This window comes from Tachysurus fulvidraco, chromosome 5 (genome assembly GCF_022655615.1).
Source record: "Tachysurus fulvidraco isolate hzauxx_2018 chromosome 5, HZAU_PFXX_2.0, whole genome shotgun sequence".
Classification (NCBI taxonomy): domain Eukaryota; kingdom Metazoa; phylum Chordata; class Actinopteri; order Siluriformes; family Bagridae; genus Tachysurus; species Tachysurus fulvidraco.
In genome coordinates, this window is record NC_062522.1 from 29,654,832 (window position 1) to 29,682,647 (window position 27,816).

The window sequence follows — 27,816 nt, forward strand, 5'->3', positions numbered from 1 at the left end:
ATGAGCTGAGCTGCATTGCTTTCTTTACTTACAGGCTCCCAGGCTGGAGGTTTGATCAGTCTTCCCAGCTCTTGCACTGGATCTCCAAGATGTTTCTTTGATTCTAAACACGCCTTTCGACTCAACCAGCATGAGCTTGGGTTGAAAACTAGAAAATGCTGCCAAAAATGTTCACCAAAACCAGATTGGATAAAGTCTGGAAAAGGACCCGAGATGCTTTTCTGCTCACCGAACATAATTTACCTCAGTGGTGGTACAGTGGGATTTGTTATTAACCCACAGCTCCCAGTTTGATCCCTTAAGCTGTGGAGTTTTCCATGTTCCATGTCTCCCTGTATGTAGGTTTCGTCTTGGTTCTTCTTCTTATCTTCCAAAAAAAACAAGCCAGTAGGTAAAGAAATGTATAAAAGTGTGAGTCCTGGGAAGTGACCTTGACCTGGATAATAAACAAATAATCCTGATCTTCTATATCACTTTAAAACCGAATCCTCTATTTTATATAGTTACAATAAAAAAAAATAAAAAAAGTATGCTATTTGCTGAGCTATCTATCTTTTGACACAAGTGTGTGATGATGCAATACTTCAATACTTGTGAGTATATTATCCACGCAGCTCTTTTTTAGAAAACTGAAGCTAACTTTGGCCACCAAACATCTTGGCTGATTGGTGTAATTCCTTTAAAGGATAGTTTGGCAGGAGATCAGATTTACCCTGAATATAGTCGGTTCTGAATTACAGCAGCGATGTTCTGACAGACGCTGGAGATACGATCGGAATCGTTCTCGGGTTATATCAGAAAGCTACAGGACGAACTTCTTCTCAAAGTGTCGTCGCCATTCAGGACTGAACGTATCGTTTCTAATAAAAACATCTAATGATCGGAGTATTTAAAAATATCTGCTGCTGTTCATCCAGAATTTTTCCCCCCCTCTCCAGGTGTCTGTAGAGACTCAGAAAACGCATATGATTGCATTCTATAAATATATTTAGCTTCTTTAGCATGCAGCAACCAAAAAATGCGTGATAAAGAATTATGGCTTGCTGTAGCTTACACGGACGATTGATGATTTTAAATCAAAAGGCGGAAACAATCGAGTTATTTCTGTTTTAGATGCTTTTTTCCCCTAAAGCTGGTCCCACATTGCCCTCATGAGGACAGTGTGTATGTGACATGTATGCAACAACAGTCAAAGCTGATACGATTAAGTCTGCTTCCTGAATGCCGACCTCACGACTGTACAATAGGGTCAGAGCTAAAATGAAAGCAGAGACAGACAGCAAAATATTGTTCAATATCATTTAATAAGCCTTGTTTAATGAATCTTTTTCAGATGCAGCCTTGATTGTGCCGACTTGTTTGGTCTCGTTACTCGGGTTTCCTTCGGCTTTTCAGTTCTCCTCGTCTGTCCAATAAAAACAGAGCGCGCACACATGAATAAATAAATATTAATGAGCAGGTTATAATAAATAAAAATCGAGCTTTGGTCGGTCTTGGTTGTGACGTCCATATCACCGCCTCACAAACTCGTCTGAGCTACTGTTCACTGCTTTTAAACTCGGCTCGCTTTTCGCCACAGTACCTTCCTCGTCCTCGTCTTCGTCCTCCTCTTCCTCATCCTCGTCTTCGTCTGTGCTGAAGGTTCCGTCTGGGAGGCTGTAGATACGGATCACTTGCTGTGAACGCAATCGGAGAATGAATCAGGGATACGGTGTCGTGGTGTGACGGGAAACAAACATAAAACCAACCGACTGTCCCCAGAGAAACAGTGTGGAGGAAAAACACGGTGCCGAGGTGTGTGTGTGCGTGTGTGTATTGTAGATGCTCACCTTGTTGGGGTCTTTGAGGATGAGGTACTTGCCCTCGTCCAGTTTGCGGCAGATGTCGATGACGCAGCGCAAGATGCCCCATGCGTTCTCCATGCTCAGGTTGATCTGGCTAGCAAACTCGTTGGGCTTGAACTGCTGTGTGCCCAAGATCACGTGACGTGCAGAGTCCTTCACGTGGTAGCGGGACACGTAACTGTGGTGCAAAGAAGATGGAAATATTTTCAATGCTTTGCTGGCCTGCAGTTTGTGCCGGGATACAGAAACGCGAGGTATCTGTTCTCACCCCAGTTTGAGGTACTCTGACCCGGCCAGCAGGGCGCAGCAGGTCCAGCGTGCCAGTTTGTAGCTGTTGTTCTTCAGCTCGGTGGCTAACACGGCTCCTCTCTGAGAGTCCAGCTTCTGACGCCAGTCCACTCCGTTACAATACTGTGCAAATCATCAACCGTTTCAGTGTGACAAACAGGCGCAAATTCACACTCAGGGGTCAAATAAAAAAAGCCCCCCTTTCTCACACTTACCCGTGAATCCCACTCGTTGAGAGCTTTGATGTTGATGAAGGAGAGCTCTCCGTTTGCTCCAGTCATCACTCCGTCATGCTCACAGCGCACAATCAGATCAATATCCTCCCCAAGTTTCCACCTTCGGTACCTACACACACACACACACACACACACACACACACACACACACACACAGTCAATATCCTCTCCACACCTCCAGTGACAGGATCTCATTATATTATGACACAGAATTGCACAAAATTTCCATAAAAGCACCAGAAAAAGACAACAAATTGCCTACGCTCAGGAAATCCACCTGCATTTGCATATTGGGAGATGTTTAACTCCAATATTCTGACATGGACCGTTTGACCTTTGTCAGAATGGGTCAGGTTTGATCTCACCTGTACGATACAGATGCCACCTCGTTCTTATCGATATCCTCCTCTATGAACGGGTTGGGGTTAGGGAACTTGTGCCTCTCTCCTCCCTATATGTGTAAAAAAAAAAAGCAATAAATCCACGCACGTTTAATAAGCGGTGTTTCGCCAGGATGTGGGAGTGTAAAACAGAGCTGTAGTACGGTACCATGCGCAGACACTGCTGGCTGAAATTGTGGTTGATGTATGTGGCCTCCATGGCCAGGTTTCGTGGGGAGTTCAGCGAGTTGCCTTCATCCTGAGGGGGTTCGTTCGCCGTTTCGCTGACGGTCAGCAGATCTAATGGGAACACACACACACTTTATAATCTCACTGGAGAATAATCTGGAGAAGTTTCCCATTTCTCGCCGCCCTCACCAAAATCTGAGTTGTCTCTCTTGTCGAAGAAGAGCTTGTTTCCGACGCGCTGCACGATGATGTCCCAGGAGTTCACGGAGCGTGTGCAGCACATCAGTGTGGCCAGGATGGCATCGGTGGCAAACACGTTGCCCTGAGTCTTAGCCAGCTAAAAAGAGAGATTTATGAAAGGCGTTTAAGGCAGTGATTCAGTCAGTCAGGGCTTTCTGTGTGTATTGTAGTAACTGAAACTAAATAACGTTACCTTACGGATGACGGGATCATCGGTGGTGGTGACAGTGTGGAAGATCCTCTTTATGCTCTTCAGAGGTTTCTCACTGCGGGTGGTGATGCGATCGAACGCTTTATCGTAGTGTTCCAGGGCACCACAGCACTCACTGGTCCGGCGAGAAGCAGGAAGAGATATGAGAACATCAGTAACCACAACCTGGGTGTGGTCTGACACAGACTTTACCAGTAAAACCATCATAAAAACCAAGAAGGAAAGTGCATGGGATTTCTTTTCACCGCAGGTTTACGGCCAGAAAGGCAGTGTTGGGTCTCACTGTATGTTCACTCACATGTCTGAAGGATCAGCCACCTCCATGTATCTCATCTTCATGAGGCGAGGGAAGTCCATCTCTTCCTTCACCTCCCAGTCACTGCGCACCTCCACTGAGGAATCCCTGGGCTTTAGCTGGGCCTGCCACAGCCACGACAAGACATGCAACACTTAAGCACCACTAATCTTCTGAACATCATCTTCTGTTCATCAAGTAACAGTAAAAGCCTGGACCACCTCTCTGGGTTTGGTTAGGCCTGATTCACTATATCCATGGCAACAGTAGTGGCAAGCGAGTGTACCTGTGACTTCTGGTCCCACTTCTGACGCACTCCAAACTGCTTCTGGAACTTCTTCTGCAGACGCATGCGATCTCTCTCCTTCTGCTTGGCGCTCTTCGGGAGAGTCTGCAGGTTGAACTGCGTGAGATTCCTGCGGTCCTTATCCCTGCGGAGGTTCCTCTGTAAACATAGCGCAAAACAAATAAGACTTCTGGGCTTTGAATAATCCTTGAAATAAAAGTGAGAAGTTTCGGTCTGCTTCGCGTACCTGGGCGAAGCGCATGCGGTTCCTCTGGTAGGCCGATTTCTGGGTTTTGGCTGTGTCCACCAGCTGGAAGCTTGCTTCATCCTCCTCATGGAAATAAGCGTACTGACTTCCTCCTCCGAACTGGGATGAGTACTTATCTGCCAGGAACGATTAAAAATAAATCAATAAATAAAATATTAAAAATAAATAAAATAAAAAAAGACGATGTGCTAAACGCATTAACATGATATTCAAAAAGCACATCGTTCCAAGACAATACGTTTATCAGATCAAGTTCTAAATGACTTGGTCAGAAGCTTACTTGTGTATCTTTTATCCTGGTAGGTTGCTCCAGTCCAGTCTGCCACCTATAAACACAAGGAAATAAGATGAACTGTCCAGTAACCTAGAGCATGTTAAGGAATAAAATGTGACTGGCTTTGCTTTTTATCAACAACAGCATGGGTTTCACCTGAAAATGGAATACTTATGTGAATGCAAATTCTAACGCATTAACTGATGATCATTTGGGATGAGTGAGTGAGTGAGAGAAAAAGTGAGAGAGAGAGAAACAGACCTTGCCCAGGCGGTCCCCTTTGCTGAACGGTTGGTATGGCATGTCCTTAAACTTCTCAGGAACTGCACAGGGACCCCATCCTGAGGGGTTATCCTGAATCACCGGGGCCAGGAACTTTGCCATGGTCTTCACACACAACCGACACACAAAGAAAACCAACACAGGCGGTTTGATTAGAAAACAAATCACATAATCCCACATAATATCCTGAAAGCTTACTGAGGTAGTCTAGTGATCTCTGAATGGCATTATGGGTAATAGAGCAAAGCGTGATGCCTCGATATAATGATGTCTGATGCTTATAAAGATTAACATACAAGTTGTTCAGGAGTGTGTAGGGCTCAGACTCAAGTCAGCACTGCTCTCTTCACACTAATGTGCACTTTTAAGGCACGTCAGCTTGCGCAGTGGACTAGTCATCACTGACTACACAGCATCACAGTTTAGAAGTTTACATTCAATCTATGTACACAGAGCCACTGGACTTAGTAGGGAACTGAGAAATTGAGGGTTAAGGGCCTTCCTCAGGGGCCCAGCAGTGGCAGCTTGGTGGACCTGGGATTCAAACTCATGACCTTCTCGCCAGTAGTCCACTTTTAGACACCTTCAGATTTAAGCGGGTAAAGATTTTCTAAAAGCTTGAATATACATAAATGATTAGTTTCATATTTAACCTTTTTTATTTATACCCCCAGTTAATATTACACCCTAAACTACTCTTAGTTTCTCATTTCTAACTCAACTTTCTTACTTTGCGCCCTGAATAAGCTCATTAAATAAAAACGTATGTTACAATACTCAATCTATGTTCACAGAGCCACTGCACTCAACAGAGTACATTGCCGGCATTTAGCAGACACACAACTGAGAAATTGAGGGTTAAGGGCCTTGCTCAGGGGCCCAGCAGTGGCAGCTTGGTGGGTCTGGGATTCGAAATTATGACCTTCTGGTCAGTCACCCAACACCTTCACCACTAGGCTACCATGTAGTGCCCTATGTAGTGTCCCTTGTAGTAGTGTCAACATGCAGTGCCCTGACCATGTAGTGCCCTGTGTAGCGGTGTCACCATGTACTGCCCTGTGTAGCGGTGTCACCATGTAGTGCCCTGTGTAGCGGTGTCACCACGTAGTGCCCTGTGTAGCGGTGTCACCACGTAGTGCCCTGTGTAGCGGTGTCACCACGTAGTGCCCTGTGTAGCGGTGTCACCACGTAGTGCCCTGTGTAGCGGTGTCACCATGTAGTGCCCTGTGTAGCGGTGTCACCACGTAGTGCCCTGTGTAGCGGTGTCACCACGTAGTGCCCTGTGTAGCGGTGTCACCACGTAGTGCCCTGTGTAGCGGTGTCACCATGTAGTGCCCTGTGTAGCGGTGTCACCATGTAGTGCCCTGTGTAGTGGTGTCACCATGTAGTGCCCTGTGTAGTGGTGTCACCACGTAGTGCCCAGTGTAGTGGTGCCCCTTATATTTAAACTTCTGCAGCTCCCTCCTAGCCCAACAGTGTTATAGCAGTCATGTTTATCAGTATATACAGTAGTTAGTATAATTATTTATACTAACTAATATAAATGATTAGTTTCATGTTTAACTTTTGTTTGTTTATTTATTTATTTATTTATTTATACCCCCAGTTAGTAATATTACACAGTAAACTACTCGTAGTTTCTCATTTCTAACAACTTTCTTACTTTGCCCCTAAATAAAATGAAAACATACGACACGATGCTTTTGTTTATGATTCGCAAAAAGAAAAATAAAGCTGCATATTCGCTGATGACGACACACAGAGATTAAGATTAGCGTTAGCATTAGCGTTAGCATTAGCGTTAGCATTAGCAGCTAACCAGAAACATGGAGTATTATGCAATAATAAGACGCTAAATCTACACAATAACATCACGACATAACAGCTCACGGACCGAAGAGACACTGAGATGTGTTTGATTTAAGATGATGTTTAAGGGAAAGCAGATGTTTAAGGATTCATTAATACCTGATCAACCCAGTGAATTCTCTCCAGTCGTTCCTCAGAAGCCGGCGGAAATAGGAACGTGTTACGTTATCGCAAAGCGAGTTGAACTTCCGGTTACAATATTTCCTTTTTGTTTTATTTAATTTTTTTTTCTCTGCTTCTAACGAAAATACATTTAATACCTTTAGAAAAACGTTGTTTTGTATTATCTTTAACCTGATCAAACATATATATATATATATATATATATAAATATTTCAAATATTACAATATTTGAAAGACTTGTTTTAAACGGAGAACAAATTTGCGACCATTGTGGAATTGTTTACGGCAGTTGTTGCAAATCCAGACCTGCGTTACACCCCTTGAAAGAGGTAGGAAAAAAACACCAAGTGGTGTGCACTTTATATACAGAATATATACACATTTATGTTAAATGTATAAAATTCTTTGGTAACTTTAAACGTATGATTGTCATAGATTAAAGGATTCGTTTATTAACAGAAACGTCTCAGAAAATATGCTTATCTTTGGTTTTTTTTAGTGTTAGTTTAACACTATAAACCCACCTATATATAACCCATATATATACATTACACATTATAGATGATATAATATCTTAATTAAGAAGTCAGCTACATAACAATAAACTTGCTTTCATGTCATCCTGGTTAACGTCACTGCAAAATAAATAGTCAGTATTCAGTTATTCTAATCCAGGACTGTTTCTTGTGTGTTATTAATCCACTGAATGTGTGCAAGTCTCAAACACAGTCTTGTATGCAAATCAGCCCTCAGTTTATTACTGCTGAAGGTCATGATAGGAAAATTTAACGAGAAGACGAACTTAAAAACAGGTTTGAATTAAAACTCACAAGCTGCGGTTCAGTAAATCAAGTCAAGTCAAGTCAAGAAGCTTTTATTGTCATTTCAACCATATATAGCTGATGCAGTACACAGTGAAATGAGACAACGTTTCTCCAGGATTGTGGTGCTAAATAAAACAAAGACGGGCTAAGGACTTAGTAAGTAGTCTTAGCCACATAAAGTGCAACTGCTTGCGATAACTTGGTTGTGTTAAATTGTGATGTATCGAAGTTTATCTTTCCGGCATCAGACGATATTGATGGTGAATAAGTAACTTAACACGTGTGGGTTTCCTCAGGGTTCTACAGTTTCCTCTCACCACTCAAAGAACACGGCAGTAGGTGGACGGGTGCCGTTAGGTGTGAATAAGCGTGTGGACGTGCGTGTGGAAGCTTTGTATTGACATGGCATCCCTTCTAGTGTGCATCTCTTCCTCAAATCCATTTCTCAGCCTTGACTCTGACGACGATAAAGTCATGTTTAATCATGTCAACCCGTGTGTGTATATAATGTGCACATACGGCATTTGGTGGACACTTTTTCCAGAACAACTTCCATTTTTTTAATTTTATGCAATTGAGTATTAAGGGAACAGCAGTGGATCGTTGGGTGCCTATATCTTAAAGCTTGAAGAAGCATTGTGACAAAGTAACCACTTGGGTTAGCACTTATTCGTCTCTCTATCCAAGCATCTGGTGATCTGGTGTGCGCAACAGCAGGTCCCTCAGGTGGGGTATTAAAAAGCGGCTATTACACCTCACAGTGAGAACGTTACTTCCAGTCAGCAGAGAATCCTTAACAGGGTTGTTGTGGGTCGTCCAAATTCGACTCACACTTTCATGTCGCTTGTACAGGTGATGCAGCTTGCACTGCCACCAGCAGAGACACTACAAGGAAGACTCTTAAAAGCTTTCTGTGTGGTGAGTGTGCTCTTCAGTTATCAGTCTACAGGCTGAATTTTATTCAATTCATTCTCACAGAAGTTTATGCCCTATATATGATGTGTGGTTAAGTGGTTAAGGCTATGAGTTGTCGATCGGCGGATCAGGGTTCAAGCCCCGGCACTGCAAAGCTGCCACTGTTGGGCCCTTGAGCAAGGCCATTAACCCTCCCTGCTTTTGGAGTGCTATATCATGGCTGACCCTGTACTCTGGCCCCAACCTCCAAAGTTGGGATATGTGAAGAAATAATTTCACTGTGCTGTCATGTATATGTGACAAACTAAAGGCTTCTATAAAATCTGAATGGTAAGTTCTGGTCAAAACTGAAGATTATTATTATTTTGCTTACTGTTTAATTTTATTGTATGAACCATCGTGTTATGCTGATTAGGTTTCTTTGGTGCTGTTTATAGTACGATGTTCCACACTCAACATCTGTCCCATCACCTTCAGTTCCACAGCCGTGTTTAGCCGATGCAGCGCTTTTCTAAGCTACAAGTTTAATAACCTACTAGGGTCGAGACAGGAAATGTGATCCATGATAAAAAATTAATTACACAGCGCTATACACCATGCTGTTATTCTGAATCAAGAAGCTTTGTGAGAAATCTTTTGTTGTTTGCTTAGACGGTGGTTCTGGGCGTGTTGATGCTCCCGTTGTTGAGGACTGTGGGATTGCGTGCGTTCTCCATGGCAACCGAAGCGTATTCCTCCGGGACTCACTCCGCAGCTTTCGTCACATGCCCCAATGACACTGTGGCAAAAGACCTGGCCAGGTAAAATCAACACTACACACACACACACACACACACACATATACACACACACAGTGTTATACATGCAGTATTTCAAATTTGGAGCTGAAAACATAATATATGATATCTAGAAATGAATTTGAACCCAAACCTTTTCACCTTGATGTTGCAGAGGGATTGTGGAGAAGAAACTGGCAGCCTGTGTGAACATAGTGCCCAAAATCACATCAGTGTATGTAACCGTTCCCAAAATGACAATCTTTTAGAAGCATTTCCAAAGTTAGTGCTCTCTTCTGTAGTGTGTCGTAATGAGTAGAAAGTCTTCTGCTGCTGCACGCCTCTGACCTCCGGCTAAGTTGTTGTTGTGACCTACGGTTGTTTCTGTGTCTCTTTGACTGTCGTGTTATGTTTCTCTAGATACGAATGGCAAGGAAAGATCGAAGAAGACAGTGAAGTGTTGCTGGTGAGTTTCATTCAACCTCAAACGCATTTTCATGTTAAAAACGAAACACGGCGTTGTCTGATACATGTTCATGTGTTCCAATGTGGTTTCATTTAGATGATTAAGACAAGGACTACAAAGATCTCTGCTCTCGCTGAATATGTTAGGTGAGCCCGATTCATCTTTAATGAGACAGATGTTGTCTTTTGTAATATTTTACAGTCCATTAATGCTTTTAAATAATAATGTTAATATAATAATATAAATTTCACAGACCCTCTGATCTAATCTTACATAAACTATTCAGATAGTAGGCTTTTTTTTGTAATGATAAGATAGAGGCCACACCCCTTTCACTGAGACTGATAGACACAGAGACCACACCTCCTTCACTGAGACTGACAGACACACAGACCACACCCCTTTCACTGAGACGGACAGACACATAGGCCACACCCCTACCCCTTTCACTGAGACTGACATACACCAGACCACAACCCTTTCACTGAGACTGACAGTCACAGAGACCACACCCCCTTCACTGAGACTGACACAGAGACCACACCCCCTTCACTGAGACTGACACAGAGACCACACCCCCTTCACTGAGACTGACCAACACTAGACCACACCCCCTTCACTGAGACTGACAGACACTAGACCACACCCCTTTCTCTAAGACTGACAGACACAGAGACCACACCTCCTTCACTGAGTCTGACAGAAACAGACACCACACCTCCTTCACTGAGTCTGACAGACACAGAGGCCACACCCCTTTCACTGAGACTGACAGACACAGAGGCCACACCCCTTTTACTGAGACTTGCAGACACAGAGATGTTGTTTTAATGTAGAAACAAAGAAAGAACCAAACATAGAAAGAAAAGCTGAAAATTGTCAGAAACTCTTCTTTATGGTTCATGGGTTAAATCATGGGGAGGAGATAAGAGTTCCTGTGAGATAACCGACCCAGATAATCACACATTTCTGTCCTTCAGGTCAAATCATCCGTACGAAGTGGCCGAGGTCATCAGCTTGCCCATTGATCAGGGAAACCCTCCGTACCTGAAGTGGATTGGAGACATTGTGCCTGAATAATTGAGCGAAATCTCAGTCAGGAGCAACTAAAAAAAAATCCTCACAAGATCCTGAGAAAGACATCGATCTGATTTATCTTAAATGGATAAACATCAAATTATTAGACCTATTGTTTTGAAAACTCTGAGGCTTCACTTTACTGTTATTTCCGTAGTTTTTCTTAACTGAAAAAAAAACCCCGCCTTAATTTGCATAATGAAAATTAACAGCGATTTATGATATGTATGATATTATTATGGTATTAAGTAATTATAAACCACAATAAACATACAAGAAATCCATCACGAGCAATGTTCACTTAATTGCCCAAGAAAGTTAATTACAATTTAAATCTAAATTATAATTATAACAGGAAACACAAAATAATACTGAAAAAACCTAATTCTACTTTTAAAAGGAATATAAAGAGTGCTTGAAACAGTCGTTAGTTTAAAAAGAAATGCTAAATTTATTAACATATTAAAAAAAAAAACATTAACAGCAATATTCATGTGTATTTATATCCATTATTCATAGTGGTTAAGGGGTTGGACTACTGATCAGAAGGTCATGGGTTTGAACCCCAGGTCCACCATAGCTGCCACTGTTGGGCCCCTGAGCAAGGCCCTTAACCCTCAATTGCTCAGTTGTAAGTCACACTGGATAAGGGTGTCTGCTAAATGCCTCACAATATTCATCTTACAGCATTGAACTTCTCATAAACAATAAAGAACAACAATACTATTTATTTATTTATTTATTTATTTATTTATTTATTTATTTATTTATTATCCTTTTATAGTTACATGTACGTTTGTGGGAAATCTGTGATTCCAGTTAGTTCCTGTTATCACTTTTGTTATAGCAGCTACGTAACCTAATCCTTCTTCCTTCACCTTTCTCTCGTTTCTTTTATCCCCCCCAAAAAACAAGCTTGTTATGATACAACTACAAAAAGCCTTGACAGCGGTACCGGAGACTCCTTCCAGAAAGGTTCATCAGAACAGATGTTATACTTCAACTTCTTTAAAGATCGGGACCGTAAAAAAAAAAAAATCTTGCGTTATGTTCGATTATGTGGAGTGTCATACACACAAGTCCCTGTGATTGTGGTGTTACTATAGAAACCAGAACATACTAAACCAAAGGCATGGATATATTATACATAGTGATTGAATAGGCTCCAGTTCCTCCATGACCCTGATCAGGATGACACAAATCTCCTAACTCTGAAGCTAAATCGATAAAATAGATCCATTCCTAATTTTTTATTTATTTTTCTTAATCAAACGAGTTCTTATTGCCCAAACAGGAATAAGGTAACATTTTTTATCTGAATATTTTACAGCCTCGGATACAGCTTTAATAGGTCCAAGGCTCTGCTGCAGATGTTTTATATTTGTGTAAAGGGATCAGTTTGCTGAACTGTTTTACATTTTCATTTCATACAGTACGCTGCCACTAGAGTGAGTCGTTCACTCGAACTGGCTTCTATGGCTGATCAGGCATAACACACACAACAGAACATCTTAGTTCTAGTTCTAATATTTTATACAGAAATGCTTTTGTTTGGAAAAACAAATTGCGTAAAATCGCGAAATTTGAAGAGTAGGAACGAGTTGACACACTGTGATGTCAAAAACGGCATTTTAATGGTAACACATCTGGGCCAAATAAAGAGAAGGTCAAAATTAGTGAACTCACCATCAGGTATTTTAAAATGTAGGGTCTAGTTTTACTTCACTTCTGCACACAAAGCTTACTGAGAGATATAGTATGTGTGGGTGAATTTATTGAGTTATTTATTTTGGTTTTTCTTTTGTGAGTATCTTACGGAAGCATATTGCATTCAATTATGAGATCATTTTTCATGAATAAAAAGTTTTTTGCTCTGTTTTTCTGAATTCACGACTTTTTTTTGAAAAACATTTTTTTCACTTTGTTTTTATGAATTAATGAATTAATTATCTCAGAATTATGAGAATAATCTTCATGAAAAAAATTATTTTGCTCTGTTTTTCTGAATTAACGAGAGCCCTTAAACTTTAAAGGTGGGACATGTTTACTTCCATGCAATCCACCTAAAATACAGCTCCTGGCAGGATTTTGAGGGATCTCATTAATTCAGAAAAAGAGAACAATTAATGTTTTGTTTTTTTTTTTATGAAAAATGATCTCATAATTCTGAGATAATTAACTCGTTAATTCAGAAAAACAGAGCAAATACATTTTATTTCAAGAAAAAATGATCTCATAATTTTGAGATAATTAAGTCGTTAATTCAGAAAAACAGAGCAAAAAACTTTTTATTCATGAAAAATGGTCTTATAATTCTGAGATAATTAACTTGTTAATTCAGAAAAACAGTAGATTTTTTTTACTCAAATGAATGCAATAAGCTTCCGTAGTATCTTAACCAAAGTTCTACAATTTACAAAAAAATAAATAAATAAAATAAAAATTATTCAGGAACATTAGTAACATTTTGGCAGCTGGTGTCAGATTACAAACTTAAATTATTTAGGCTAATGTTCATTTTGCTACGTTTTGTTGCTTTCCAACAACTTGATCAGATGTTCACTTTTAGGTTTCCGCCATTACATTTGAACCGATCTTTTCTCTTTATCTCCGTTTGTTGTGAAGAAGTTGTTTTCAAAAATATAACTTTATCCATTGTCTTGACTGCTTAGGGGATGTGGTTAAGGTATTAGGCTGCTGATCAGATAGTTGTGAGCTTAAATCCCAGGTCCACCAAACTGCAGCTGAGCAAGGCCCTTAACCCTATGCTCAGTTGTAGAGAAAATGTAACTCACTGTGGATAAAGGCGTCTACTAAAAAACCCGAAAATGCTTGAGGTGAGGTTTATCTTCAAGTTGAGTTTATTCATGTTTTTAAAGCAGCAGGTAAATTTTTGTTTCTTGGATTTTAAAGGTGGGGTCTCCGTTGCTTGAAAGCCAATGTTGACATTTGAAATCACCAAAACAAACACGTCCTTAACCGAAATGGGTCCCACCCCAGTATTGATAGCTCCGCCCACACATACATACATAACCCAGACAACTAATGGAAAGAAATATGTCTTTATCATAGCTGAAGGGAAGAACAATACGATTGCAGATAAACAAACAAGCAAAAATGACACACAAGTATAATCATGTAAAGGACAAAGGCATATATTAGTTCTGTGTAACAAAGCAAAACCAACGTTACTCATCTACCGAGAAGGAAAAAAGCGCCTCGGCGTCTTGAGTAAAGTCGGCCACATATTCACAAATTGGAGTTTCCCGAGTCGATAACTCCTGAGCTAAACGCTGTTACTACACAAAACACGGTTGTAACTGCCTCTCTACATCACTACGATAGAAAAGAGGTGTTATTTGTGTAGTAACAGCGTTTAGCTCAGGAGTTATTGACTCGGGAAACTCGAATCTGTGAATATGTGGCCAACTTCCCTCTCCTTCAGTTCTCTCCAGCACTGGAAAGCTGATCCTATATTAACACGTCCTACTTCTTGCCTTATCGTAAGCCTTTCTTCGCTTTCTTTCTTTGATTCTATCCTCCGTGTCAATGTTAAAACCGCTTTCTGCTAATGTCACACATGCGCACTGAACACTCTCTCCGCACATATCGACAAGACACACCCCTTTCTGCTCATTGGCTACCGTTTGTTTTGTTTTTGTTTTGTTTGGCGGCCCAACGCAGTTTTCTGAAGCATTTCTCAAACAACGGAGACCCCACCTTTAACCACGTTAAATATCCTCTGTGAGGAAATCACACTTAGCTAGTAATGTTTTGAAAATCTTTAAGTAGAGCTTCTTTTTTAATGTTCTTTGTTAAAATATATTCATAACGTCTTCAAGTTTAAATCGAGATGTTCATAAACAGAAAAACAGTCCCGGTCACCATCTTTGTTGCTGTTTATCTAAAATTTAAAAAAGGCCTTAAACTAACAGCATCTTCATGTCCTGTATAGTCAGAAATGATACATATAGTGTACAGATAAACTATTGGGTTTTCACCTTAAAACACACTCTTCCTTCTGCTTGGTAGTGCTGTCCATTATGTGTATGCTCTTTATATCTAGGACAGCAATTTAGGTTTAAAAGTACACAAAACACAGTGTAAAACCTTGCAACTGCGTTCAATATGTAGGACATCGATTTAAAAAGTAACCATTTTAAAAGAGGACCTTTATATGGATGCATTTTCCTGATGCTTTTAGTGTGTGAAGTGGTTTTTAATAATGGAGGCAGAACATACTTCTATTTCCCACCTTCAGTACCACAGCTTCTGTTCAGATTTCAGCATGTCTGGTGGACATATCATCGTGGATGACGGCTCATCGAGTTGAAGCTCTTCTTCTTCTTTCGGCTTTTCCCTTAAGGGGTCGCCACGGCGAATTATCTCTCTCCACCTATCCCTATCTTCCGCATCCTCAACATTTGCACCCACTAGCTTCATATCCTCATTAATTACATCCATATACCTCCTCTTTGGCCTTCCTCTTTGCCAAAGAGAACCTCAACATCTTCAGCTCGGCTACCTCTAGCTCTGAATCCTGTCTCTTCTCCAGTGACACTGTCTCTAAACCATACAGCATGGCCGGTCTCACCACTGTCCTGTACACTGTCCCTTTGATTTTCACTGATATTTTCCTATCACACAGAACTCAATCCTATCAAAACTGTACTGTTGATTATCCCAGTTGAGTCATCATTAGGTCATGATCTTGCAATATCCCTGCATAACGATCTGATCTTCCCCTCAGTCACAGCTCGCAACCTTGGGGTAACCATGGACAATCAACATGCTGCTAATGTGACACGATCGTATCGGTTCCTTCTCTACAACATTAGAAGGATTTGGCCATTTTTGTCCACACAGGCTACTCAGGTATTTGTTCAGTCTCTTGTCATCTCAAGACTAGACTACTGCAGCTCACTGCTGGCCTCTTTCTTCACCTCTTTCACCTCTTTCTTCACCTCTTTCTTCACCTCTTTCTTCACATATCTGAACTTTGGAGGCTGGGGTCAGAGCACAGGGGCAGCCATGATACATTGCCCTGGAGTAGAGATTGTTAAGGACCTTCTCACAGGCTCAATAGTGGCAGCTTGGCAGCTCTGGGGCTTGAACCCAAATCCACCAAGCAACAACCCAGAGCCTTAACCACTCTAGCCACTTGAGTCCCTTTTCTAAACAGTATGAGTTGGAAGTGTGACAATTCCACAACCAGCTGTGGCCAGGAGACCAGAGAGCAAAACTGTCAATCACAGCAACTCTTCCCAGATGTGAAAGTCTGTGAGTTAAAGTATGTGGAATAGGGCAGATGATGCTTTCCTGCACCGAGCAGTATTTGGACAATATTTCTGTTTGTCTGCCTTCATTCATATCAGAGCAAATGTTTAAGAATTCACCTTCCCTTCACCCATGGTGGTTGTTTTGTTTGATAGGGTAAAACTGGCTAGTGGCTAGGAACTTTGGGGGAACATGGGTTATTATGAAACATCTTCCCTTTTAACCCCTCAAAAACGTCGCAAACTAAACCCTCCTGATCAGATCTTTCTGAAATATCAAGGATAACTGGTTAAAATACTTACACACCTTTCATATTAATATCAACCACCAGACACAAATATTTATTGGTTCTTGAATAACGCTGCTTTATTAATCTTCATCTTGTATGTTTGGTTTTGATATTTTTACTGCTTCAGTTTAAGAGCAGACAAATTTCAGTTTATCTGTAGTGCCATGCCTTAATTCCACATTATATATCATGGATATTTTGTACTTATGCAATACTCCGTATTGTATACAATGACCAAGCAACTTCGTATTATTTTATATTCCGCATTCTGCAGAATCAGCACCTCTGACTTCTTGAATGTTTGAGTGAGTTTTTCAGTGCTAACCTGGGGGAAAAAAAAAAGATTTGGAAACTTGGTGGAACTGAGGTAAAGTTCATTGAGAATAATGAAGTATTATGAAAGTATTAAGTAATATGAAGTATAATGAAGTATTATGAAGTATTATAATGAATGACGCATATACTGTATGGTATATTTAGGATCCTAAAATTGCATTGAATTATTTTCCCTTTTTTCCTATACCGTTCATGTACGATTCTGAGACGTCTTAAAGCATGTCCCTAGATCTGGTTAAAAATAAAAAAAAAAAAGAAATCCTTTCGCCTAGACCTGCCTTCTGCATCTTGAGAGATTAGTAGGCCATCTGGTTCCTGTCATTTTAAATTTCTCAGTAATGAGTCAGTTGCTTTTTGCACACGAAAAGCGATGTGCATTAACACTGTCTCAAACTCGCATACATCAATTTTTTTTCTCACCGTTCCTGTCCAGACGTAAGCTAATATTTATAGAAGGTCTTGAAATGCTATGCTGTTTAAGCAGGCATGACAAGAGATGCTCTTTTTGTGCTCGTTAAATGAATCGCACACACATAGAGACACATAGAAGATGTAGAAAACGATGAAGAGTGTAGATATCCCTGTACTGGGTTTCTTTAATACTCTACAGATAAATAATGATGATATTGTGTGTGTGTGTGTGTGTGTGTGTGTGTGTGTGTGTGTGTGTGTGTGTGTGTGTGTGTGTGTGTGTGTGTGTGTGTGTGTGTGTGTGTGTGTGTGTGTGTGTGTGTGTGTGTGTGTGTGTATATAAAAATAATGAATGGGTGGCATGGTGGCTTAGTGGTTAGCACGTTTGCCTCACACCTCCAGGGTTGGGGGTTCGATTCCCGCCTCCGCCTTGTGTGTGTGGAGTTTGCATGTTCTCCCCGTGCCTCTGGGGTTTCCTCTGGGTACTCCGGTTTCCTCCCCCGGTCCAAAGACATGCATGGTAGGTTGATTGGCATCTCTGGAATATTTAATATATATATAATGATGCTGGTGTAAATCTTGGCCAAAATTCCAGAGTTTGAGATGTGGTTCAGATCAACTGAACCCACAGGTACACCATGTTATGCTTATTAAGGTATTAAAGTATTAAAGTATTATAACCATCTGGTTTCCGTCACTTGGAACACGTAAATAATGATTAGTTTGTTTTTTGTACAAAACTACTAACATATTCTGCAAATAAGATGCATTTAGTGTCGCATGATCCCTCAAACAGCCAACAGTCTCTTACTGTGGTTTAATATATACAGTACAGATCGGCAAGGCATTCATTTTCTTTCCTTTGTGATCACGATTTTCTTGCGATCACCTGGACATGGTACAACAAAATAACTGGCCATTTCAGCTAAAGAATTAAACAGACACAGGTGAGACACAATTGGCTCCTTTCAGACACTTGTTTTTATTGATTTTCATGACACTCTTTAGAAAAGATAGCTCGGTATCTCTAATCCCTACAGTCTAGTTTCCAGAAAACAAATTCATCTCAGACCGAGAGCACGTCATTGAAGAGTTGCTGTTAATTAAGTTAGAGCTGGAGACGAGTTTTAATCAATGATCAACAAAGTCTAAGGCTGAACAATTGAATCATTGTGATTCATGATCAGAATGATTGGGCTTGAGGAGCTTGTTAGTACATTCTTCATTAATTGTAATTTTATTTATATTTGTTCACATTCATTCATTTTCTACCGCTTATCCGAACTGCTCGGGTCACGGGGAGCCTGTGCCTATCTCAGGCGCCATCGGGCATTGAGGCAGGATACACCCTGGACGGAGTGCCGACCCATCGCAGGGCACACACACACACTCTCATTCACTCACACACTCACACACTACGGCCAATTTTCCAGAGATGCCAATCAACCTACCATGCATGTCTTTGGACCGGGGGAGGAAACCGGAGTACCCGAAGGAAACCCCCGAGGCACGGGGAGAACATGCAAACTCCACACATACAAGGCGGAGGCGGGAATCGAACCCCCAACCCTGGACGTGTGAGGTGAACGTGCTAACACCTACCTCTGAGACATATTAAACCAGCCAACCAAATCTTTTCGAATTGCTGTCCATGGTGTCATGTACATTCAGAGGCAAGTGTTATCAGCCTTCTTCCACATACATGAGCTCACTGATGATGAGAGAATTCCATCTGTCCATCCAGAGAGCACAGCGACTTTAACTGCCTTCGCCCGTGGTTGCAGACGGCTGTACCATCTTTGGGAGATTGCATTTTCAAATCCTGATGATGCCACAGCCATCCGTGGCTTAATTTTTTCTTTTGCATCACTTGGGGGCTTATTTCTTTTTTATCCACACAAACAACAAGTTATTGGTACAAATAACAAAATTATTTAATTATTTATTCAACCATTTTTTTTTTTAAACTCCTGTATAAAAAAAAATATTCCCAAACGGAACGTATTCGGAAAGTCGACTCCGGTTGGGAAATTTATTTTGATACCTTAGAGCGAAGGAGATAAAAATGTGACACGGCACAAACAAGCACACGATGGAGATTAAAAAAAAAAGCAAAGCAGAGACGGTGTTCATGTCTTCATCAGCAAGCAAGATGACACCTCGTTCTTTCCATGGCACAGCTTGCAAACGCTGCCTCGTTACAAATCGGCGCTTCGTTTATTCAACATCATCAGATTGTAAATAACAGACAAAACAAACAAACAAACAAACAAAAATACATCTTAGGTTAGGTAGTTTAAATGCTGAAATTTGAACATATACAGTAACATCTATGACATTCATCACAATATGGCCTTTACACAATGATATAATAATATACAAATATACTATACAGTAATACACGTGAAACATAAGACATTATCCTTTCCTCCGAGTCTCTTTGAATGGCAATATCTCATGTAAATGCATATACATTTGGAATTCTATACACTGCTCAGAGCAGAAAAGTGCTGGACTAATAAACATATCCAGTACATACACCGGTCTTTTTGAAAAAACTCGAGCTTTCGAAGGGAACGCGGTCCGCTCAAGCGCAATAAGACTGCTTTGAGAAAATCTGGCTTAAACAGGGACTAAGGAAACATCTTGCCCTAGTGATTCTAGTCCTGGTGCTCGATGTGACCAATGGACCTAGACTGAATTGTCTCTTTTTTGACAGATTGTCGGTTTTGCAGTTTGGTTAACCATTGTAAAAAAAAAAAGCATAATCAGAGTCTTCTTTTGCTACAGGAAGTTCTGGTACATGGAAAGAAATGCCCTGCGTTAATTAATTTTTTTCTGAAACATAAAAGATTTGTAAAATTCCAACAGACGCTTAAAGACTTAAGACACTCGTTGATACTGACTGCACATTTTGGCATCAATTGGCATTCACTTCTGCCGGAAATAATAGAGGTTTTACAAATAACTGATTTCCAGAACGCTGTCCCCTAATTCCTCGGCCACTGGTTTGATGCTTCCCCTCTGAGATCCGTTGAAACTCATCACATGTCCAAAATTTGGACTAATATAGTTCCCATTTTCACCAGTTCTGTTTCCATTACTTGGACCTGCTTCCTTGGCATCTACCAAGTTTGAGACTATGGTCCTAGTGCCCTCCCTGTGACTATTTCTGTAGGTGTTCTTTACAGATCTACAGATTTCTGTCATCTGGGTGGCATTTTCGGTGTAACTCATATCTGCTTCATGAACGTCCTCCTCTTCTTCATCACTGTTTTGCTGTATTTGTTGACAGGATTCTTTCAGGCAGTCTGTCAGCTCGAGGTCCTTTTTTATTTCCTCTAGGGGTAGAGTGTGGTTTCCGACAGTACCCTGTTGTAGTTCTTGGTTTTCCACTCGCCTGGTCGAACGACACAAAGCTTTCCGGAAGCCTCGCTTGAAGTTGTCAGAGAGGAATCCATACAGAATGGGGTTGGCACAGCTGTTGGCATACGAAAGGACCACTACAAAGTAATACAGGCCCCGGAACTCTCCCGGAAGCAGCACTAGCAGGTTGACGATGTTTAATATGTAGAACGGCAGCCAACAAAACACGAACACGGCTACCACTATCACCACCATTCGCGTGATCTTCCGCTCAGATTTTCGCCGTCGGATGGACGTTGCTCGGACTCTGCGTCCGGAGTTGCGGACCTTGATTACGATGAGCAGGTAGCACATGCAGATGACCAACAGAGGCCCAAAGAATCCTACTGTTGCTGTGTAAACAATAAATGCAGCTTTCCAGACTTCTGCAGGTTCGGGCCATACTATGCTGCAGTTCCCGTCGTCCTGTAAAACATCAGCGAAAATCACAACTGGAAGAACGACTACAAAGGAAACCGCCCATACTGTGGCATTGACTGCCTTGGCCACTCGAGGTTGGCGCCACCTGGAAAACCGGAGCGGATGTACCACTGCCAAGTAGCGATCGATACTCATTACGGTCAGGCAGAAGATACTGGTGAACTGGTTGATGGCATCCACAGTCATGACCAGACGGCACATCAGCGACCCAAATGGCCAGGACAGGAGAGCATTCTGGACAGCCAGAAAGGGAAGCCCGAGCATGAAAAGCTCGTCAGCTATGGCCAGGTTCAGGATGTAGATGTTTGTGACAGACTGGGTCTGAGAGTAGCGCAAGACGATGTGGATGACCAAGGTGTTGCCCCCTAAACCTACCACGCAAACTATTATATAGATAAGAGGAATGAGGATTCCAGCAACACTTGGCATGAATCCAGTGTCATAGATCTCCGTCCAGTTCTGCAGAGACCCATTAAGGACGAATGTATCATTTGGGAGTGGAGGGGTGACACTAAAGTCCAAATTGCTTGAGAGAACAGAATTGTTGGCCCATGGTTTTGTAAGTGCTGATGCTGGGATCCGATTAGGTGTCTCCATCTTATCATAGGTTTTTATAGGTTTTAGAATCTCTGCATGTTACCTGTAAATATGAAAAAAACAAAACAACAACATTGTTTTGTAGTCTTTTGTATTATCAGGATAAATATATCGTTGCTCATTAGCTGTAATGGTAAGAAAAGCGGAAAAACAGTAGGAGATTCATGATGTGGGAAATGTTTTGTGACCGACTTCGACCCAGCACACAAACTGTGTACTTAATCCATGTCCATTCATTACTGAGACAAACAGAAAGCATGTACAGACCATGGAGAACGTTGGCAAACCCTGTCAGAGGATATTACAAAGACCCTGGCCCCTGACAGTGCAGGAAATGAGTGAGAAGGATAAATAATGGCTTGTGATGAGCTTCGACAGGCCCATAACAGCTGCATTTGTGTTGTTAGCTACCTCTTATGATGCTAGCACCCACGCTTTGCACCTTTTCCCTACCATCATGCTAATGCTGGTTAATTGGCTTTTTATTAGAGAAGCATAGAGCAAAAGGCCGACAGGGCCATTGCGTGGCATAATGCACAGGCGGCTCTATTAGCGTTAGGGAAGGAAAACACACGTATAGACCTGACTGTTTGGAAAATGACAGTCTTTTGTGTAAGCTATGTAGAAAATGTGTCTTATATCCTTTCCTTGCATACATCTTATTAAATTGGTTATTAAAAATACGCATGAATGGGCTTCAAATCATGCTGATAAAAATATACACCTAATTAGCTAATGAACCGGCTCAAGGGTTTGCTGTTATGGAAAAATAATCAACAAAGTGATGGAGCTATGAAGCGGAGTTACTGCTATACTTGCTGTTAAAAGGCAAATCTCATAAACAAACCTTAAAGCCTGACTGACTTTAAAAAAAAGCTTCACAATATGAACAATTAGAGGTTTATTAGGTAGGCTATTAAGTTTAGCGTCTCTGTGGATTAGCTGTCGTAGCTGTAGTTGCTGAAGGCTACATTTATTTATATATATATATATATATATATTTATATATTTATATGTAACTGCACCTTATAAACTGGCAAGTCAATAAACTGTATAAATCAAAGAACAACACGTATTGTTTTGTCCAGTTATAGTCATTTACATCAGTAGGCATTTACACAATCACATTATGAGTGCCTATGAGTTTTTTTAGCCTTATTGATTTTAGCATATTACAATTATGGAAAAATCCACTATTTTTTTATTTATTTATTTTTTGTTCATCCTGATTTCCAGTTCCTTTCACTAGAATAACAGCCTACGTTTATTATGTAATATTCTTTACACACTACCCACTGACTGGTTTTGTGTGTACTGTCATTTTTTCATGCTGATGTGGCCTCTGAGGTTCAGTAAAATGCAAACGAAGCAGGTTAACAATATAATTATTATTTTTAAGCGTCCCCGGGGCACGGACCTCTGGCTGGTAGGTGAACGTTCTGACTCAGAAAGCAATAACGCTGAGAAAGCTGTTACAATGAAATTCTGTCAAAAGTGGCACTGTTCAGCTCCTGAATGTGAAAGGAAGACAATTTCAATAGTAGCCATCGTGTCCAGGGCGAATGTAGTCATTTTCGTTTGAACAACATTCTGCCTCGACTTCGTTGCTTGATGGGAAATGCAGAGGAATAGAAGGCGTGAACAGCTGCTGATGTGATGATAGGATGAGAAGATAAAAACTTGTACGCGATCCCAGGATGACAGTAAAAAATCACACACACAAACACACACACACACACACACACACACACACACACACACACACACACACACACACACACACACACACACACACACACGTGTCTGAGTATCATTGTGAGGACTTTAATATGACATAATTATCATATATATGACTATACTATATGACTATATGTTGAGTCATTTGGTCCCAACCTAGATATGAAAACACTTTTGACATCCCTTTTTTATTTCAACATCTGGTTTCTTAAAAGAGAGCAAAACACACACACACACACACACACACACACACACACACACACACACACACACACACACACACACACACACACACACACAGATATTTTTTAAATACTGTATTTATTCAGTTTAAACAGTAATATGCGTCTTTCTATCATAGTAAGGACCTTTATATGATTCAATTATTACAGCAGCTTATTAATGTTAAATCCAAACCTCACTCTAATCCTAAAAATTAAACCTCAGCAACCAAAATAAAAATACTTAAAACCAGCCAGTTGTCCCCAGAAGATCAAAATTGTCCCATATATCAAAATTGTCCCTTGGTCCCCACCAAGATATGAAAACAAGGACAATTTGAACATTTTTGACATTTCATTTTTTTTATTTTGACATCTGGTTTCTTAAAAGGGAGAAAAACACACACACACACACACACACACACACACACACACACACACACACACACACACACACACACACACACACACACACACACACACACACACAGCTCTCAAACTCCTCTTTGACTGCATAATATGAGTTAATGGTCTCATGTATATAGCTTTTTATTTCAGATTCTAAAGCGACGGCACTTCAAGTAAAGGACCAAAGCCACTAAGGCAACTCGCTGCATTTGAATGAACCTGTTCGTACAGTCAGAGTCTGCAATATGTCTGTATGGCACTTGACTTTAATTGGACAGTTTTATTGGTTCTTTGGGGGTATTGCATTTCCTTCACGCAGAGTACTTTTTGCACTTAAAGTATAGTTCAGTTCGCAAGTGCCCCAGAGAAAAGAAGTCCACTCACATAATAGCACATAACGCCGGCAGAGACACATCCAAAAAAGTCCTCACAGCTATAATCAAAGCACTGAATAAAAGATTTGAATACTTACACAAATTGGATTTCAATTTTTCACTCTTGTTTTGTCTTATATGGGGATTAGAGTGGTTAAAATTCCTATAATCAAATAAATAGCTGGGATAAAAATGAAAATGACAAATATTTCCACTTAGCCGCAGTCGGACGAGACGAACTCGCCTTTTTTTTTTTAGCAAATTTGTGTTGGAGCTACAAAGTTATTAAAGTTGCTAGCATGCACTGGAAATGAATTATATTTCTAGCAAGAAAAATATTTATCTGAAATGATCTTGAAATTGGAGACAGGCTTAATAAGTGTATATTTATTTTCTAATGAAAACATTCCTTAGAATTCATTATATCTATTCATTCTAACCAAACAACTGTGAGATATATTTTATGCAACAGTTCTTGACACTGGCTAAATATTCTGTTTAATATTACATCGCTAGTGGTAACAGATCCTGAAGAAATCATGCTCAATTTATAGTATAGCATGTTGACTACAGTATATGACTAGCTAGCTTGCGTTGATTTATGTTAAAAATGTTTCCGTTGGAATGCGCATCCGTTCCTGCTTTTCGTCTTTACCTGAGAAGCGTTTGAATTTTAAGTAAAAATTTACATTTGTTTAAAGTATCACAGAAACTGGAGTAGTAATTAATTTGGAACAGGAAGCGGAATTTTGCGTAGCAAACACTGAAGAGCGAAAGTGAAACTTCCAAACGCGAAACGTCCTTGTGTGGCAACGCTAAATTTAATTGCTCTTTTAACGCCCCTCGGCCAATTAAATAAATGGATCGCAACTAACCGTTATATCATAAAGTAATGTATTCCTTTATTCAATGTTTATTTATTTTATTGAATATCTCTGGACACATTTTAGCGTCTATCTCTGGAAAATTGTCCGTAGTGTGTGAGTGTGTGAGTGAATGAGAGAGTGTGTGTGTCCTGCGATGGGTTGGCACTCCGTCCAGGGTGTATCCTGCCTTGATGCCCCATGACACCTGAGATAGGCACAGGCTCCCCATGACCTGAGAAGTTCGGATAAGCGGTAGAAAATGAATAAATGAATGAATTTTAGCATCTGTCATTCCGGAGAATCGTGAAATCACTTGCCATGTGAGAAACACTCATCTCCTCAGTTTCTCTACAGATCTAACCTCTTCTGAATTCCTGGCTCATGAGTTTCTTATTCTCTCATTCTCCTGTCCTCCTCTTTCCTAGCTTGAGCTCGTCTAGTTTATTAGCATTCCTGAGGTCTTCTCCTTTACTTGATGTATTTTTGATTCCTCTGTTCCTCTGCTTTGTTTTTTCTCAGATCAATAGACAGAAAAGAGCCACCGTCATATCAGATATTGGCACTGAGCCAAAAAAAAACCCCCGAACAAATTGTTCTCGAAGAATATAAATGTACCAGTTAATGATACAAACATGGTCCTTAAGATCAGGAGATGTGCACACACACACACACACACACTCTTTTACAAGCCTGATAGTGATACTGACAGCATTGATACAGTACATTAATTAATGTAATTGTTCGAGCACCTGACTCCTGAGTTTGCTCAGATTGCTCAGAAAAGTACAGATCAGGCTCCAGGAACATTCACAGTTTGCTGACTTGTAGTTTTTATTCCAAGCTGTATACTTAAAGCTGGATAAATGACTTGTCCCACAGTACAGCACAAGCGGTATTCAGTCTTTATTTAAAGAACGAATACGTTTAACAACCAGAGAACAAAACCACTGAGTGAAATAAACATACTGAGTTTCACAAAACAAAAGACTTTTAACTCTTGTTCAATTAACTGTTTCTCTATCTATCTATCTATCTATCTATCTATCTATCTATCTATCTATCTATCTATCTATCTATCTATCTATCTATCTATCTATCTATCTATCTATCTACAGTATGTCATTCACCATTCTCTTCATCTCTCTCTCTATCTATCTATCTATCTATCTATCTATCTATCTATCTATCTATCTATCTATCTATCTATATATCTATCTATCTATCTATCTATCTATCTATGACAGTGACGTCCTTGTTTTCTGAGTCATCTGTTTAAATAAAAACGAAACTACGTACTGATGAGGCACAGCTGTATCTACACAGCTGTATCACCTGTCATGAGACCTAACACCGGGTCTGTACATTACACCTACATATCTCTCTGTGTGTCATTTGTTTGTCGAAAATATATTATCCATTTGATTTTTAAAACAAACAAACGAACAATTATTGCAATTCGTTCTTAAAATCGTTGAAACGCTCTAAAAAACACTCCGTCCTTGATTCACCTCGGACCTGACGGTAGTTCCAGTGACAAAGCAAATCATAGGTCTATATTAATGCAATCTGTCTAATATGTTATGATCAATATCTATCTATCTATCTATCTATCTATCTATCTATCTATCTATCTATCTATCTATCTATCTATCTATCTATCTATCTATCTATCTATCTATCTATGTCATTCACCATTCTCTTCATGTCTATCTATCTATCTATCTATCTATCTATCTATCTATCTATCTATCTATCTATCTATCTATCTATCTATCTATCTATCTATCTATGTCATTCACCATTCTCTTCATGTCTATCTATCTATCTATCTATCTATCTATCTATCTATCTATCTATCTATCTATCTATCTATCTATCTATCTATCTATCTATCTATCTATCTTAGTATGTTTCTCTTTCCCCACTCACTCTCTTTATCTTTCACCCTTCTATCTATCTATCTATCTATCTATCTATCTATCTATCTATCTATCTATCTATCTATCTATCTATCTATCTATCTATCTATCTATCTATCTATCTATCTATGTCATTCACCATTCTCTTCATGTCTATCTATCTATCTATCTATCTATCTATCTATCTATCTATCTATCTATCTATCTATCTATCTATCTATCTATCTATCTATCTATCTATCTTAGTATGTTTCTCTTTCCCCACTCACTCTCTTTATCTTTCACCCTTCTATCTATCTATCTATCTATCTATCTATCTATCTATCTATCTATCTATCTATCTATCTATCTATCTATCTATCTATCTATCTATCTATCTATCTATGTCATTCACCATTCTCTTCATGTCTATCTATCTATCTATCTATCTATCTATCTATCTATCTATCTATCTATCTATCTATCTATCTATCTATCTATCTATCTATCTATCTATCTATCTATCTTAGTATGTTTCTCTTTCCCCACTCACTCTCTTTATCTTTCACCCTTCTATCTATCTATCTATCTATCTATCTATCTATCTATCTATCTATCTATCTATCTATCTATCTATCTATCTATCTATCTATCTATCTATCTATCTATCTTAGTATGTTTCTCTTTCCCCACTCACTCTCTTTATCTTTCAC

General features: G+C 40.0%; 3 protein-coding genes across 4 annotated transcripts; 1 reads left to right on the plus strand and 2 right to left on the minus strand.

Annotated features, from left to right (window-relative positions):
• Positions 1-1,285: 1,285 nt before the first annotated feature.
• On the minus strand, positions 1,286-6,895 carry eif3d (eukaryotic translation initiation factor 3, subunit D). The gene is made up of 15 exons (XM_027133624.2): positions 6,762-6,895; positions 4,773-4,898; positions 4,518-4,563; positions 4,217-4,353; positions 3,970-4,128; positions 3,687-3,808; positions 3,371-3,503; positions 3,127-3,274; positions 2,918-3,048; positions 2,734-2,819; positions 2,348-2,477; positions 2,113-2,255; positions 1,830-2,022; positions 1,583-1,676; positions 1,286-1,405 (listed from the first exon to the last, which is right to left on the minus strand). Exons 2-15 carry the CDS (start codon positions 4,893-4,895, stop codon positions 1,392-1,394), a joined length of 1,659 nt encoding a protein of 552 aa, XP_026989425.1. The 5' UTR covers positions 4,896-4,898; positions 6,762-6,895; the 3' UTR covers positions 1,286-1,391.
• An 89-nt stretch (positions 6,896-6,984) lies between these two features.
• On the plus strand, positions 6,985-11,127 carry LOC113634577 (protein CutA homolog). 2 transcript variants are annotated; one of them, XM_027133625.2, is made up of 7 exons: positions 7,026-7,114; positions 8,462-8,527; positions 9,176-9,324; positions 9,476-9,535; positions 9,721-9,766; positions 9,863-9,912; positions 10,747-11,127. In XM_027133625.2, the coding sequence occupies exons 2-7, from the start codon at positions 8,465-8,467 to the stop codon at positions 10,844-10,846; spliced, it is 468 nt and encodes a 155-aa protein (XP_026989426.1). In that variant the 5' UTR covers positions 7,026-7,114; positions 8,462-8,464; the 3' UTR covers positions 10,847-11,127. The 2 variants fall into 2 exon arrangements, with proteins under 2 accessions (XP_047670088.1, XP_026989426.1); XM_047814132.1 differs by lacking the exon at positions 8,462-8,527 and having other exon boundaries at positions 6,985-7,114.
• Positions 11,128-19,184: 8,057 nt separating this feature from the next.
• On the minus strand, positions 19,185-21,624 carry si:zfos-169g10.2 (somatostatin receptor type 5). Its single transcript, XM_027133618.2, has one exon. It carries the CDS (start codon positions 21,597-21,599, stop codon positions 20,115-20,117), a length of 1,485 nt encoding a protein of 494 aa, XP_026989419.1. The 5' UTR covers positions 21,600-21,624; the 3' UTR covers positions 19,185-20,114.
• Positions 21,625-27,816: the final 6,192 nt, after the last annotated feature.